At 35.3% G+C, this 16698-nt stretch overlaps 1 protein-coding gene across 4 annotated transcripts in view; it reads left to right on the top strand.

Moving 5' to 3' along the window:
* Positions 1 to 16698, top strand: part of FAM21 (Family with sequence similarity 21) — a 67384-nt gene that overhangs the window by 20199 nt on the left and 30487 nt on the right. For 2 of the 4 annotated variants that reach the window (XM_069835141.1, XM_069835140.1), the window contains exons 7-12: positions 565 to 723; positions 4127 to 4267; positions 6443 to 6637; positions 8184 to 8326; positions 10931 to 11127; positions 15311 to 15526. In XM_069835141.1, the coding sequence (XP_069691242.1) occupies positions 565 to 723; positions 4127 to 4267; positions 6443 to 6637; positions 8184 to 8326; positions 10931 to 11127; positions 15311 to 15526 (1051 nt within the window). Of the gene's footprint in view, positions 1 to 564; positions 724 to 4126; positions 4274 to 6442; positions 6638 to 8183; positions 8327 to 10930; positions 11128 to 15310; positions 15527 to 16698 lie in introns of all 4 variants that reach the window. The other 2 variants (XM_069835139.1, XM_069835138.1) reach the window with 1 other exon arrangement.

Below are 16698 nucleotides of genomic sequence, written 5' to 3'. Positions count from 1 at the left end.
TTTTTGAGGCAGATGCAATTGTTGACTGGTTCGTTAGGTACAGTACATAGAATTTTGCAATTTTCCTATAAAAGCTTCTCCCATTCTGTCGACATCTGCATCTGATACATGTGACCATTCTGTGCTATTCCTTTTACGCAAACATTTAGTCTCTTCATAGTAATGGTGTCAACAGTAGATGTTCTTCCAAGGTGGTGGCTCATTACAAAAATGTGTGAAGAAATGCCATCGTACCATTATAATGGAATTTGTCTTTGCTAAGTCCAATGCACAATACGCTTATCTCGTCAATAGTCATTTTGCCACACTTGTGCCCTAGCAGAGCAGCAAGCACGCAGCATGTGTGCACAAATAGTGAATGAAACTTTGAGAGTTTTGTAGTTACAGGTGAATTATACGTTTTATCATAAATACTTTATAATTAATATGTTAAGTTGTTTCGTTCTTTTTGATTTACACTATAGATTTCAAATAATTTTGAGAATTTGATAAATAATCGTCGAGAATATCTCAACTTCGTAATGGGGTGTATCAGCATAATGTGTTTAACAAACTTTGTTGTAGATAACATGTTCGGTGGGGATTCACCAACAGACGAATGTGGTATTATAGATGGAATTGGCCCAAGAGATACCTTTGCTGCTGAGCTAGCTGCTAAGTTAGGAGGAGTAGCAGCTGCAGCAGGAACAGATAGCCACACAACTGAGAAGCAGAGACCGTCAGGTATTCATTGCAATTGTCTGCAATCACAACATTAGAGACGTGTATACTGTTTTATATATAGTCACGCAGACAGACAGAGAGAAGGGGAGAGAGAGAGAGAGAGAGACTATGGGCATATCAGTAAAAGCCAGACAAGATTTTCCACATTTCTGAATAGACATCTGGGCATATCAGTAAAAGCCAGACAAGATTTTCCACATTTCTGAATAGACATCTTATTCATCACTGACGATAAAGCTTCTCTAGCATAATTTAAGCAAAAACTCTTCTTTTGTTAGAACATCTGTATTTCCACTTTTAATGATGATGTGTCTATTTCAGGATAAGGTGCTAACACTTCAAAATTTTCCCCTTTTTTTAACGGGGCATTTTCTGGAAGAACATGTTTCTTTACACCGTGCTGATTTAGAGATCGATTTTGAAGTCCCATCACAGCTGTGGCTATCATTTCAAAGTATCCTTGTTGATAGTATTCTTCATATGATAGATATATGCATACGACTCAGCTCTTCCATCAGATATTTATTTTTGGTGGCTTCTTATGTCTCGAAAGTGTTAACGGTTCCAAACCAAGCTGCTTAATGTTCTTATTACTATCTTTTAAAACATATTACAACTTTGTGTTACACCTAAGTCTGTTTAAATCATTAACAATGGTATAGTATTTTTCTTCTGAAAAGACTTGTTCAACAGTTCAAGAACATCAAACCTTTTCTCCATCAACAAACCAAGATACATCGCTCCATTTTCAAACACTTTGAGCAGACCACTGGCTCATTAGTACCTTCTTCTGACAGTTTATTCAATGTTTCAAAGATCAAATTATACTTTTTCAGAATGTTCTCTCTATGTGATATTCGGTACATCCATCTCATGACGGAGTGGTTTGATTCTGGCAGTATTTTCAGTCGATTCCTGGATTGCTTCCTCATGGATGTAGGTGAATATAAATTTAACTTTTGTGTTGGAAAAAAGAATTTCCAACTGATTGGCCCATACCATAGCATTTTTAATGCTCTAGATCTAGATGAATTACAACTCATGACCAAGTTGTAGCAAATTAGCACCACAATGCTAGTAACTAGTCAAAGGTTGTTTGTCAATAATTATGACAGTCTGAACACATTGACTCCAATCATGTTTCCAGCCCCATCATAAACCTGTCCTCCAAAATTTGCCAATGACAGTTTTAGTTCTAATGGCAGCACCACAAGCAAGTAAAATCCCAGAAAACTATCCTCTTCAAATTACTGTGCATCCAATTCAGAACGTGTTTTCACATTTTTTATTGTGTAAATTAATTTCGCTCAAGTCCCCTTGTCCCCTTGTCCCCTCTGGTCGTGATGCTCATGATTGTCACCAAAAGAATGCTCACCACTTTATCTCTGAAAAAGAGGGCTGCAGGCAAAATTTACCGATCTTCCTCGTCCACATAAAAATCCAGTTCTGCTATATAATATCATTCATCCTTTGGTCAGTGGTGAAGCTCTTGAAAGGCTTTTGAGGCTTAGTTTACCCAAAAAAATTTGTTTCACTGTGATCCTTCCATATAATATTAAATTCAATGTTGGCACTCATTCCAGGATGCACAGTTCAGTGTGAAAGGCTTGTGGCAGAAGTCTTGTAGCAATGCACAACAGCCTCGCTCACAGGCAGTGGCACTCGCACGCTAGAGGGAAGGCCAGGGAGGAGGGGGTATCAAATCACTATGACTCAGTAGTAGAAAGTGGGGCTAGCCTCAACCGCGATATAATACACCGCACTAAGTTGGTGTTCTGTGAATGTGTTACATTGTTGAGTGTTAGTTTAATCAAAGGTGCATGTGCGCACGCTTGTGTGTGTGTGGTTTTTTTTTACATACTAATTTTGTTTATAATGGCTCATATTGAGAGAACATTGAGGGCATTGCAAATCTAATCTTTCAGGTAAAGCTTCCTGTAAAGCAGATTTGAATAATTTCAAGGGAAAAATTGTTCCGGGGCCGGGTATCGATCCCGGGACCTCTGGTTGAACGTACCAGCTCTCTGCCAACTGAGCTACCCGGGAACACTACCCAACACCATCTCAACCTTTCCCTTTATATCCACACAACTCGCGTGGGCTGACGAAACGCCAGAGACCCACATCGAGTGCACACAAACTCTGTGTGACTTGAAATTGTGGTTTTCTGTTAATGTACAGTGACGTATATATTATGCAGATCTAATCTTTCAGGTAAAGCTTCCTGTAAAGCAGATTTGAATAATTTCAAAGGAAAAATTGTTCCGGGGCCGGGTATCGATCCCGGGACCTCTGGTTGAACATACCAGCGCTCTGCCAACTGAGCTACCCGGGAACACTACCCGACACCGTCTCAACCTTTCCCTTTATATCCACACAACTCGTGTGGGCTGACGAAATGCCAGAGACCCACTACCCGACACAACCAGAGGTCCCGGGATCGATACCCGGCCCCGGAACAATTTTTCCCTTGAAATTATTCAAATCTGCTTTACAGGAAGCTTTACCTGAAAGATTAGATTTGCATAATATATACATCACTGTACGTTAACAGAAAACCACAATTTCAAGTCACATAGAGTTTGTGTGCACTCAGTGTGGGTCTCTGGCGTTTCGTCAGCCCACGCGAGTTGTGTGGATATAAAGGGAAAGATTGAGACGTTGTCGGGTAGTGTTCCCGGGTAGCTCAGTTGGCAGAGCGCTGGTATGTTCAACCAGAGGTCCCAGGATCGATACCCGGCCCCGGAACAATTTTTCCCTTGAAATTATTGAGGGCATTATTTGTAGAATTAAAAGAGAAACAATTTTCAAGTTGGATGTATGAAACAAAATGAGCTTACAAAGGAGATCGACATTACATTTACATATTCATATAGCAGATGGAGGAAAACAAAATAGAAAATTTCAATTTTCATGGTTTAAGAAATATCATTGGCTAACAGTGTTCTCTGAAACAACTAAGTTATATTGATATACCTGTATTCTCTTCCGGGGTGAAAATGAGTCATCATCTTCTTGTGAGGTCTGTGTCACAAAAAATTTGATAGAAAAGCCGAGAAATATCTGCTGTATAAAAATATATAAGGTAAGGAGATTGTTTCAGCCTACCCAATATTTACACCTTAGCATCACCACTGCCTATGGTAGTCATAATTGTTTCCTCTGTTTAAAATTGTTAAGATAGCTAATGGAGTGCATTAGGCTATTTAGAGAGAAGAATTTGTTTAATTTTTTGCAGTTAAGTGATCAGGAAGAATTGAAGGTTTGTTTATGAACTTTCATAACTATGGGAAACCTAGATTTCATTGTAATCTTTAGTGTTACTAAAGACCTAACATAATTTGATAATATTACTAAATTGTATTTGCTTAAACATAGACTGATAACATTACTGTTTTTACAGGTAATAAGCCAACTTTGGATTGGGGGGAGGACGAAGATGGAAATGGCTTGTTTGGGGGGCATGTTGGGAAGTTTTCCGGAGGACAAGGACTGTTCGATGATCTCGAAAATTCTCCTGGGTCATTGTGGGACACTAAAGCTGGTAAAGGTATACATATTCAGTAGTGTGCATAGTATTAATCCTTTATTGTATGTTATACATATTTGGAAACTTATCAGATTACCAGGAAACAATTGGCATTCATACAGTCCTCTCTGTAGATTGAAAACTCAAAAAAGTTTCATATCCATTGTTCAAGAATTAAAACAGAAAATCAATATCCCGAATTTAAAAGAAAACTTACAAATTAAATCAAACCCTTTAACTCTATTAAATGTAGAATATAATCTAAATTTAACAGAAGTAATACTGAAATCAGAAGTAAACACTGAAATACTGAAATAATTGTCTTTAGAGACAATTAATATTAGGTACCCTCCACAAAACTGGCTTCATTTATACACCGACGGATCCTTGATCTCCAGAGAACAAGGTGCCGGTGCAGGTGTTACGTGCTGTCTCTTCTCACTTTATAGATCACTTGGATATGGAACAACAAGTTTTGATGGTGAAATCATTGCAGTAAGTGAATGTCTCAGGAATCTTTTATGCCACATCAATAAATTTAAAAATCCAGTTATATTGTCAGACTCCAAAGCAGCTATTCTATCAATCGTCTCTAAACACACACCTTCATCTCAAACAGCAGAAATAACTAAAATGCTCTCTCAATTAATACCACTCAATAAAAGAATTGTATTCCAATGGATACCATCCCATTGTGGAATCCTGGGAAACGAGAATGCGGATGCTTTAGCAAAGAAGGGCAGCACTGCTACTTACAGACCTGTTACTAAATCTACGTATTACTCTGTGAAGAGATTTATTAAATCTACATACTTAGACTTCAACAAACAAAATTTGATAACACTATCCCAAGGGAAAAAAGGAACTCTCTGCATCAAAATCCACAGTTAATTCCAGATTTACCACGAAAATCGTCCATAGCTGCATTTAGATTGGCAACAGGCCATAATTGTTTGGCTAAACCCCTGCATAGAATTGGAATATATCAGTCCCCTAACTGCCCATTGTGCAACTCAAACCAAGAAATGGATTCGGAACACCTCAAAATCTGTGCTTCATTGGCTGGTCATGATAATATCTTTGAAAAATATTGGAGTGCAAGAGGTCAAATGACTTTATTGTCAAACGCCTGGCATTAGAAAACAACAACATATTTGGAAGAAGATTTAAAGAAGTTTACATACGTTTTTTCCCTGCATCACTACTGCTAATGCACTTCTATTGCTATAAGTATCCTACAAACAAAACTCAGCTCAGACTCCTTGCGCCGCGCATGTTATACCCCTCTTACCCCCCTACAGTAGGCGGGTTCTTTAATAAGCGGCTACTGATATAGCTATAACGGCTACAGTTGCGGTTATGTGCACTCAAAGAGCAGCTGTAACAATACCCAATTAAGTGAATATAACATTACAAGATGTTACATCGTCTCTTTCTAAGTCACAATCGGTATCTATCTTCACTGGAACTGTCCTCATATTTAAATTTTAAATTTTTAAATTAAAGTAAATTAATATTTAATATAAAACGCTATGCGACTCCCTGACTCTGTAGCAATAACACGTGTTCAGTTCTGCACAAGAAGATAATACGTGCGCATGCGCATAGTGTCGGTAGTGTGATTGGAGATGGGGAGCATGCTGGGAAAGAGAGCATGCGTCATCTGCGCTAGACAGTCACGCCCCCTGGTTTCTGCGTACTGAGTTTTGTTTGTTGGATGCCTTTAGTAATGCTATTGCTACTATTTCTACTGCTATTACTTTTACTACTGCTAATAGTACAGTACCGTACCACTATAACATGTCTTTCCTTCTCATGAGGAATTTATTGTACTTTGATTAAAGGATGTTAGAAATTTTGATTACTGTTTGTCTTGTCTATTTGCAGTAGAAACAATAATTTACAGAAAACTACATACAAATTAAAAAAAAAAAAAACATTTAAGCAGTACAATATTTTAAAAATCAAAGTACGAATGAAAACAAAAATCTTGCTAGTTTAAAGGGAAAGCACTAATTCAAGGTGAAGTAATACTAAGTAATCCAAAATTAGAAAAGTGTTCTATAACAGAAGCTTATAGAAATCTCAATAGAAGCACACAATAGTTTCAATGTTAAGAAATTTGTGACAGCTATGCTGTGGAATACTGTTGTTGCAGAAAAGAAGTACATATATTTGTTTTTGTTACAGATAAGAAGAAAATTTCTAATGAAGCATCACTATTTGGACCTGATGCTGTGAGTGAAGACGACATATTTTCTGAAGGTGTTGTTACAGAGAAAAAGACTGAAAAAAACAAGCGTGTACAAAGTGTTGCCACCTCAGGTGTAGCTACCAGCACTCCAGAAACTGTAGACTATCTATCAGTCTTGTCTGAGGGTGCAGGTAATTATTTTCTTTTCTCCCTTTGAAGACGTGATACTATAGACTGTGATTTCTAAACTGTGGTCTGCCAGGTAGTGTGTATATCTTCAACGTTTTGTTGGTCAAAATTTAAATAATAATGGGACAAGTGATTTCACAAGAGGTTCATATTTTAAGTTCAATACTATTGTAAAAACAGTATGTATACATTTCAAAATTACACATTTATTATATTTTGTAGACAAAATCACATGGTACCTATTTCTGTTTAAGTTAAATGTTATAATGAAAACCGTATTTATACATTTCAAAATTGCACATATTTTATTATATTTGCTAGAGAGTCACATGCTACCTACTTCTATTTACGTTCAATGTTATAATGAAAACCGTATTTTATACATTTCAAAATTGCACATTTAATATATGTATACGTTATATATTATTATTATTATTCCTTTGTTACTGGTTGTAACTCATAAAGCAGTACAGCAAGACATCACTCACGAGGCAATTAAGCCGTGAGGTAATTGGGTAGGGTGGGCATTTCCTTTCCCTGTATATTATTATAAATTATTTATAATATATAAATTCTAGCCAAATTAATCGATATAATTTAAAAAAATAACAAAAGAAGATATTTTAAGAAAATAATGAAATTATATTTACAAATAGAGAGTTTGCGACTGAATGAGAAATGAGCCTCAGAGCTAAGCCCAATATTAAAACTCTAAATTTGATATTTTTCACTACGAAGTGAAATTAAATGTTAATTACACCTACATATAAGTAACAACACAAGAACCGAAACCGTTATTGCCACTACCATCAAAAGAATGTGCAATACTATATTAGAACTTGAAAGGAAAAACAAACAGGAATTTAAATCTTAGAAGGTGATAGCTTTGTTGATATTAATATGTTGTTCATAAAGTTGGATGCTAAGAAAAATAAAATTTAATAGAAACTTGAGAAATGGAAGTTTGTGAAAAAATGTTCAAAGCAAATAGAAAAAGAAATTAACAGGTAAGATACGAACTAACTGACCAGGTTCTAACACTCTCTTCCTGTGGGATTAAGAAATTAATATTGTTTGTTATGTGCATAAATATTGGTGAAGAAGATATTCCTATATATAACTCATTGTTATACCGTTTTCCTCAAGTAGAAATCTCAAAGTATCATCAGACCATAAACATCATGGATAAAGAAACGTAGAAGGGTTTAGACCAGCAATCGTCAGCACTCGCTGCAATGAGTATTGGTTATGCAATATATCGAAGCATGCACCACTGTGCTGGAGGGAGAGGGAGAAAGCTGCCTTAATTCATGGCAGGCAGTCAGTGGAAAGTAGCCAGTAGACACTTGTAAGTGGGGGAGGGGGGGTTGTGTACGTGCGTGGTTTTTTTTATGAGAATATGAGACATTGTTTCATTACTGTTATAGTTTGTTTTATATTTTTTATATTAATACTAAGTATTCATTCATGTTTTTCTGAAGATTTTCGTGGTTAGGAGAATTCATTGTGGTGTGTTTAGTACCTTTCATTTTTCATTTACTTTTGTAGCTGGAGTTTCCAACATTAAAAAATCTCCAATATTTGATGGCGCAGATATGGAAGATGATAGTGGCTTATTTGCTGCCCCGAAGCCAGCACCTAGAAATTCTGTGCAAGTTATTGCTGATCAACCAGAAGCTCCCAAAAAAAAGGTTGGATACTTTATTTTTGTAAGAATTTACTTTAAAATGTTTTACAACTGTTATAACGAATGCTAAGTTGGATACATAGTTAGTGTACCAATTTTATTTGTTGAAAGAAATTCTGTTATGGATATCCATTCTGGCAACTTAATTACCTTCGATAATATGAAATACGTCATGTTGCCAGAAATATCAATATTTTACTGCAGAATATTCACTACAGTAGTCCCCTGCTCGAGTGTTTATCATGTTTGCCATTAGATTCTAGGTTCATGAGTTGAAACTCAGCTAAGGGGGATTGATTTAAAAGCTCAATAAAAATTCGTATCACGGCTCCTATCTCATATCATTACTTTCAATGCACAAAAGAAACAGTATTCCTAAGCGAGAAGGCTACATGAAAAATTTACTGATAATATTTTGTTCATCCCAAAATTAAACTTTGCTAATCATTATTCTCACCTCTCATCCTTTCATTGGGGTAATGAATTCTTTCTTACATTCTCTCTCAAGTTAGGAATTTCATTATTGCACTAGAAGTGTAGGAAAATTTTACACGCTAACCATTTGTGGAGGCATTAAAACCAACCAAACATTATCTGTTGAATCTTGTGCTATTTAAATTTCTGATGTGATTATATTAGGTACAATGGTTATATTTTACATTACTATTATCATAGTCCAAATTTTCTTAGTGCATTACCTTCTATTTGAAGAACACAGGAAAAGAACATGCTTTATCCACTTAAAAAAAAAAATGAGTCATGCGTGTTGTGTGGAGTAAGATTCCATGAGTAATGCTATGAATCAAACAGTGTGATAATGTGAACAGTCCAAGTGCTATGACAGAATTTAATTATGGCATAGAATAAAAGAACATAATAAAGTCAATCTATAAATTGCTCTCCTGAAAAGTTTGCACGTTCTTTTCCTGTTCTCTTCATTTGATATTCTATAGACAATGCATTCGTTAGTCAGCCTCAAACCTTCTGACATTTGAGCGTGAGAAATATTGGACAGAAAGAGAGTTGATGGGTGGTATTAATAAAAGTGAGCCGTGTTTGCCTTCCCTATTGATAAAGTCGTTCGTCTCCAGTTTGATGCGACCTTGAAGTTTATCAGCATCTCAGCCGTTCCCATGCTGAGGCACGGCTTCTGTGTTGGGACTAATAAAACAGGAACAGCTCCCATTTACGAGGCAGGGCTTATGGTTTCTTAAGCCACCTAAGTAGGTGGCTCAACACAAGAGAGTCGTATGATAATGGGGTTTGTTTTCTCAAGAAAGATGATAGATTTGTAAAAGACATAGGAACTTTGACTTATGAAACCATAAGGGATTGTATGTATTTAGAAAACAACATGTAGAGTGGCTTAATCGGCACTTTCTCACTGAAACAGAAACCGAGGTGGAACCCTCAGTAGGGATGAAAGAATGAAAAATTTTTGTGACAAAAATTTGTATTGCAAATGATATTCGGTAGGTACATTTTCGAGTACAATGTCAAAGAATTTTGGGAAGTTCTACTGCAGTTAAAGAAAATTCATCTGATTGAATCCAATTTTCTAAGACTACTGCTGCAATTCATGCGGGTAAAAGCAAATGACAAGAATGCTACACATTTCCTGATGCAATTGGGGCAGTAAACTTCATGCATGTGCTAATAAAATAAAGAACACGTGCACATGTGATGACTACATCAACAGAAAAAGAGTAAGTCGTCTTTAAAATTCAAGCTAGGTGCACTGTAATTGTTATATTTGCTAGTTGTTGTTATTTAATTAATTGTCTGAAGACAGGTTGGAACCTCATAAGTGACACCAATGAGGCAACTAAGCCAGGAGATAATATGATAGGTTTGCCAGTTCCTTTCCCCCTCCATTGCAGATATCGCTGACTAGTAACATATTTCACTACACTCATGTTAGCCCATCATTCTAACATAACGCTCAAAAACAAAAATTCCATTACCCATCCAAACAAAAAAGTTATAATAGGTGCACAAGATAAATGGGACACCCTGTATTGAGAATATTATGTTTCAAAATTTGATAGTTAAACATCAGAAGCAATATTTTGGAATGTTTTTACTTCAGTAATTTTATGTCGAAGAGTCACTATGCCTGAAAAGTAATTTTAATAGAAAACTTATTATGTCGAACTCTTCAGAACGAAGGTTCCAGTGGCAATTTTTATTTTTCTTCATATAATTTGTTTGATTTGCAGAGTCAAAAGTTTTATTTGACATGCTAACAGTGGGTAATGCAAATGCACTCTGTCTCTATTTGCTTTTTAAGTCTGCAGATCATTTCTGTTCATTTTATGAAATGCCATTAGTGACACAAAAAATGAAGTCAATTTATTTGAAAATAACTTTATTACTCTGTACTTTCTTCTGGTCTTTTAATTATGGTTAATGTTTAATTGTTTTAAGGTTATTTTATAGGTAACTTTTTTTTGTCAAATTTTAGGTAATCAGAATTTGGACCCTGCACATCACAATTTTGAGTACACAAAATGTAATGAGTATGTCCTCACATTTAAGTTGTGAAATTTTCAGTTCTTGCAATCATGTTACGGAAATCTTAAATATACTTTTATTTCATGTATTTCAGAAGCCAACTGGTGGTGTTTCAATATTTGGCAGTGTAGACATGTTCAAGGCAGGCATTCGCAGGCCTCCTTCGAGCTCGTCTTGCAGTAGTGAAGGTTCAGTGCCAGCAAACGAACAAGGACGAATATTTAGCACCGAAGACACTAGTAGTGGCATTGGGAAGACAGCCAGTATTGACCAGCAGGAACCATTTAAAAGGTTACATTGATTTCTATGTCCTATGATAGAGTATTTTTGTTGGTTTTTGAAAAGTAGTTTGGCACCAGTTACAAATTTTGTCCCTAAATGATTATTATTGTTGTTAGATCTAGAGATGCTTTTATCACTGTTTCTAGGGTTTACATGTTCCTGTCATTTTGTGTTTTTTCATTTGTCATTAGACGAACTCTCCATGTAACTCAGTCTGCAGGGCCATGTTAGCAGTTGTATGTTATTTTCTCTTAATATGAGAGATGCAGTTGGATGTTTTCTCTCATGGAGTTATGAGACCTGTAAGCTGTTGTCCCATTTTTCATACGAGATCAATTACAGTAGAGAAAACTAGAGTATTTGGAGAAAATATATCCTATAACCTTTTTTTCCACCAAATTCCTTATATAATTTTCTGAGAACTCTACTGTTTTTTGTTGAGAAATTGTCAGACTATTTTTCTAGCACCTTACATGCATTAACTTTAAAAATATGTATGTAGACAGTATCTATGTCTCCATTATCATTTCACTTTAGCCTTTGCATACCTTCTGGCAGTCTTTCAATTACTTTTGTATTTAGATTTAATCCATTATGTCCATGTTCCAGTTTCCTGTATATCGAACTGAACATCATTAAGTCATATTGATTCTGGTCATCCATATCTCCGTTATTTATATAATATGACATCTGGAACGTATTTAGAATTTTACTGTTCATTCAATTCATGTGATTTTTATTCTATAGGCATCGGTCAAGGTAAACTCAGTGCATAGAAACTAGCAGGTGTGATTGTCTCATGCAGATGACATATGCTCCCATTCCCAGCATGCTCTCATGCCTACTGCGGGGGGGGGGGGGTAAGAGGGCTATAGCATGCGCACAGCGAGGAGTCTGAGCTGAGTTTTCCTTGTAGGATACCTATAGTAATTTTGTCAAGAATATTTGTACAGATTTTGAAGTTCAAGATAAATTGTAATGAGCCATACCACCTTTATCTGATAAGTAAGGGTGTGGCTACTGAAATGTAGTAATGTAGTTAATTTGATAAAAATAAATTACTTAAATGTGGATCTGCTTTGTGACCTATGTGTATGGGGGCCACTTTGGGGGCTCATTCATATGAAATCCTCATGGGGATGAAATTCTATCTACTTAGTAAGAAATTGTTTTAATTACATACCGGTAGATTATTAAAAATTGTATAGAGTTGATATTCATCGTAAGTATCAACAATGATTAAGCCAGTGGCCTATTCTGCTTTTAGAAAATTTGAAGTCTTAACTGATCTTTCGAACATTTCTTCGGTCTTCTAACTCAGCTTCCTGTAGATTCATAAGCCATAATGCTGCAAGTTCTCCTACTGTTGGGCAATCTTATTCTGTGGTCATACCAATTTTTCGATAATGATAGTGATGCACTCAATATTTAATTCATGACTTTCTTTCTTTCTTTCTTTCTTTCTTTCTTTCTTTCTCTTGTCTTGTCTTGCCTTTTGCCTTTTGCCTTGCCTGTCAGCTCCTCAGAACTCGCATCTCAGCAGCCTTAATTTTTCTTTGTTGGGTTTTAATAAGAGTCCATGTCTCAGAACCATACAACAATGTAGAAACTGCCAGTGTTGTGTAAAATGTATGTTTAGTGAGTCTATTGATTTTTCCTTATTAGTGTACATTTGATTGTGCCTATAAACATTACAAATTTATTCAACTTATTTTTAATATCTGTGGAGATTATGTAAGAGAGATCGCAGCCTAGGTAAGTGAAAGAATTTATTTACTCAGGGTAAACCATACTGTGATTGGCCAACTGAAATTAATTTTCCGTTTTCCTGCTTATTTGTAAACGCATTTCTTGATTTTTATGCTGTTTAGCAGCACTTGTTATCCTTGTTTGTGGTTACATTTAGTTTTTCTTCCGCAAGATATCAGCACTAGTAACAATTATGAATTGTTTAAGTTGGTGTGCAGATTTTCTTGAATTTCGAGGCATGTCTTAAGATTTTTGTTAAGCAACAAACTTTCCTTCAAACAATTTTTTCGTTATTAAAACATGTTATCATGTTATAAGCACTTGTATTATATAGAAACATGTTCATCAATGATAGTAAATGTTATTTTACTTATTATTCCCCTAAATCAAAATGGCATTGTGCATGAAAATGGTGTGGCCAGTCACTGTATTATAAAATTTGGATACTTTAAGTGATTGGCCGCATGGCCTCTCATTGTAATATGCACTGACCAATTATTGTATGAATTTAATGCAGAAAATATTGCTCAAGATGCCTAAGCAAGCCAAGAAACCAAATGATAGACAATGGAGAAAGCCATTAAAGAATTGCATTTTAACGGCCTTGCTGTGCATACTGCTGCAAAGTTGTATGGCATTCCTCGAACTGCTCTTAAGTTTCAGTTTTAAAAAGTCCTTGGTATAATTTCAGTTGTATATTAGAATTATGTTTGAAAGTTTTCCCAAGGAAGAAAGGAGATTTGAAGACCAGATGGTTGGGTAAAAGTAAGTAGGCCTCTTTTACATTGCATATAATTGAGACAGAAATATTGTTCCCTAATTAAAATGACAATTTATTGGCTTTTATTATCAGACTTTTTTGACTTGTCATCCCATACTGTTAAAAGAAAAAGTGATTCAGTTATATCAGCCAGCTCTTCTGTCAGTGAGAAGGACATAAAGGGATGGTTAATGAAATATTGCAGGATAACGAGTTTAGGAAGTCTTATCTGATCCAAACAGTTTTTAACCATGATGACACAATATTCAATTATGTTCTACCACAAGAAAAGCTCTTGCAAATCAAGACAACAAAATTGTTTGCTGTAGAACGAAGTGCTTCAAAGGATAATTTAACAGTAATATTCACATTTTCTGAAAGTGGTCTTACATGTAACCATACCAGTACCAGAGAATCTCTGAGAAAGTTACATTATCAGTTTCGGGATGGATGGGCTATTGGAAGAAGCAATAATGAGTTGTTGTTACCGGAGTTTTTCATATAACCCTATTTCAAATGTTTTCCATCCACTTCTTTTGGAACATGGCCTCAAGTTTCCAGGACTTACTTGTTGATAACCACAAAACTTACCTAACCTTTCGATTATATCAACTATGTACCGAATTGAAAATTGATCTAATCTGCCTCTAACCGAACGAAACACGTATTTTACAGCCAGCTGATGTGGCTGTCTTCCACCTTCTTAAAATTCACTGGAAGAAAGCTGTCAGGCAGTGGCAAGCAAAATACATTGGGGAATCAATGAATAAAGTGAATTTTGCACCAGTTTTTAAAGATGTATTAGATACTGGCATTAAGATGAACACATTGATAATTGGGTTCCATGTATGCAGATCTAAATGCGATTAATTACAGAAAATGCTTGGACTCATCAAAAGTTAAACAAGAAAAACCAACAGAAACAAAAATTGAGAGAAAGAGTGCTTATGAAGAATTTGTCAGTATAGTTGGGAAAGAAGTATTAGATACTGACATTAAGACAAAGACATTGGTTAAAGGGTTCCAAGCATGCCGATTTTACATTTAAAGTGTAATTAAATTGTAACTTGTTGGTTTACTTGTGATTTCTGGTTATTTTCTTGCATAGCCAGTGACTGTCCCTAGTACTGGTCAATAACTATGTCATTCAGCATGTATTCTTAAATCTTAGAAAATATAAACAAATGTAAGTTTGTGTTAATCAAATGGTATGGTACTTGAAAGAGCATACTTCAATTAAATAAATACAATAAATAAAATAAAATTTTTTATTTTACTTCTGCACTTTATTCGTGTTCAAAGAAAAAAAATTCCTTAAATGGCCAATAACTGTATGGTATACCTTTATTCTCAACTACTATTTCAATTCTGATGGATTATTTCCACTTTAGTTTTCTGGTTTATTTATTTTTTTGTAATTGTAATTCTTAACAGTAATTTCCAATGAATTGACTGCTCTTTGTAGGACAAGGTGCTGTTAATATCACTTTAGTTGAACTGTAACTACTTTGTTCACCTTGTTTGTTACAGAATTTATTGGGCTGTCTCTTATTTTGACGAGAAATCGTCAGTCCACATTTCTTAAAACTTCAATATAATATTGTGCTGACATTAAATGTATTACAATTGAACGTTCATCTCCGTATTTAAATTGTTAATTACTCGCTTTTGTATTTTATACAGTCATGGGTCAGTTGCTGCTCCAGTCATTGGAAAAGTGTCACTGTTCGGTGATGGTGATGGTGATGGTGACGGTTTGTTTGATCCTGTGCCCACTTTGAAGACTCAGCAGAAAAGTGAAAAAATAGGTACAAGCAATCATACAGTCACATCCGACTTATTTCAAGATGATGGAACAGACGACAGCCTGTTCAGTAAACCTCAAAAAAGCTTAGCCAGGTAAGTAAATAGTGCAGATCCTCTGTCTCAAATTTTCTTCTGTCCAGTGTAATCTGCTATTACAGTATAATAATTCAACTGCTTATAAACTGATTGAAAGCTGCTGTGAAGAGAAAGATGGACAAGGGTCATGCTATAAGATTCTTACTTTGATTGTTGAAATCTCTCTTTCCTTTGTTTTCCTTTCTTTATCTTGTTTTTATTTTTTTCTTTCCTTTCCAAATAAATGGAGTTAATATTTTACTGAAATATCCAATACAAGGAACCTTAATAATGAGATCAATAGATGTCAGAAAACTCAGTGTCATCACTCGTTCTGAAGATATCGCCCAAATTCAGAACAGACAAGATTATTTTAACACTAGAAAAATTCGGAAATCATTAAGGCATAAGGAGTGGCAAAACTGGTGCAGTCTCAAAGAAAAGGGAAAAGATGTCTGTTTATATAGTGAATTTACACAAGCCAATGTCTGGATGAGGAGGCATCATGGTTTATCATGTGCTGAAATGCTGAATGGAGAGACACACTGAAAATGACTGCAAATGTGGCCCCTGTGTGTGGCCAGGACAACCACCAATGCAGAAGATGTAAAGAAATTGAAACCCTGCCATATGTCTTACATCTGAGAAGAAAGGTTATATCTTGGGTTCCACAGTCCGGTTTGAAACATATTCTAACCAGCCACAAGAAGTACATGAAAAAGAGAAGAATTTACAGCCCCACTATGGGTTTCTAGAAACGCAGTTATGAAGTTGATGACATCGAGGTTATAGGGCTCGTGGTTGGTGCTTGGGGCACTATACCCAAGTTTACTGCATAATCGTTCAAGAATTGGCATTAAGGCAATAAATGGTTCCATTTCCATCCTTAAGAACTACTTGTATAACAGTTAAATTTAACAATGAACTTCCGATTCTTTTTTTTCCCTCCCTACTCTTTAGTAAAACATATTTTTCAAATATTCAGTCTTTGTGTCAATAATGTTATTATTTGAAAATTGATTTTTTCTGCCTCTTTTCCACAAATATTTTTTGTATTGTCACTCAAATCCCAAATATTGTAACTATGTACTGATATGTCTAGTATTCTTTATCCTATAGGAAATGTACCTATTTTTAAGAAGAGGGACAAGACTAACTTTAGTAACTTTCGAGGAATATTACTTTTGTTG

This window comes from Periplaneta americana, chromosome 9 (assembly GCF_040183065.1).
Source record: "Periplaneta americana isolate PAMFEO1 chromosome 9, P.americana_PAMFEO1_priV1, whole genome shotgun sequence".
In the NCBI taxonomy this organism is placed as follows: domain Eukaryota; kingdom Metazoa; phylum Arthropoda; class Insecta; order Blattodea; family Blattidae; genus Periplaneta; species Periplaneta americana.
Note: the sequence above shows the minus strand (reverse complement) of the source record. Positions and strands in the feature narration are given on the sequence as shown.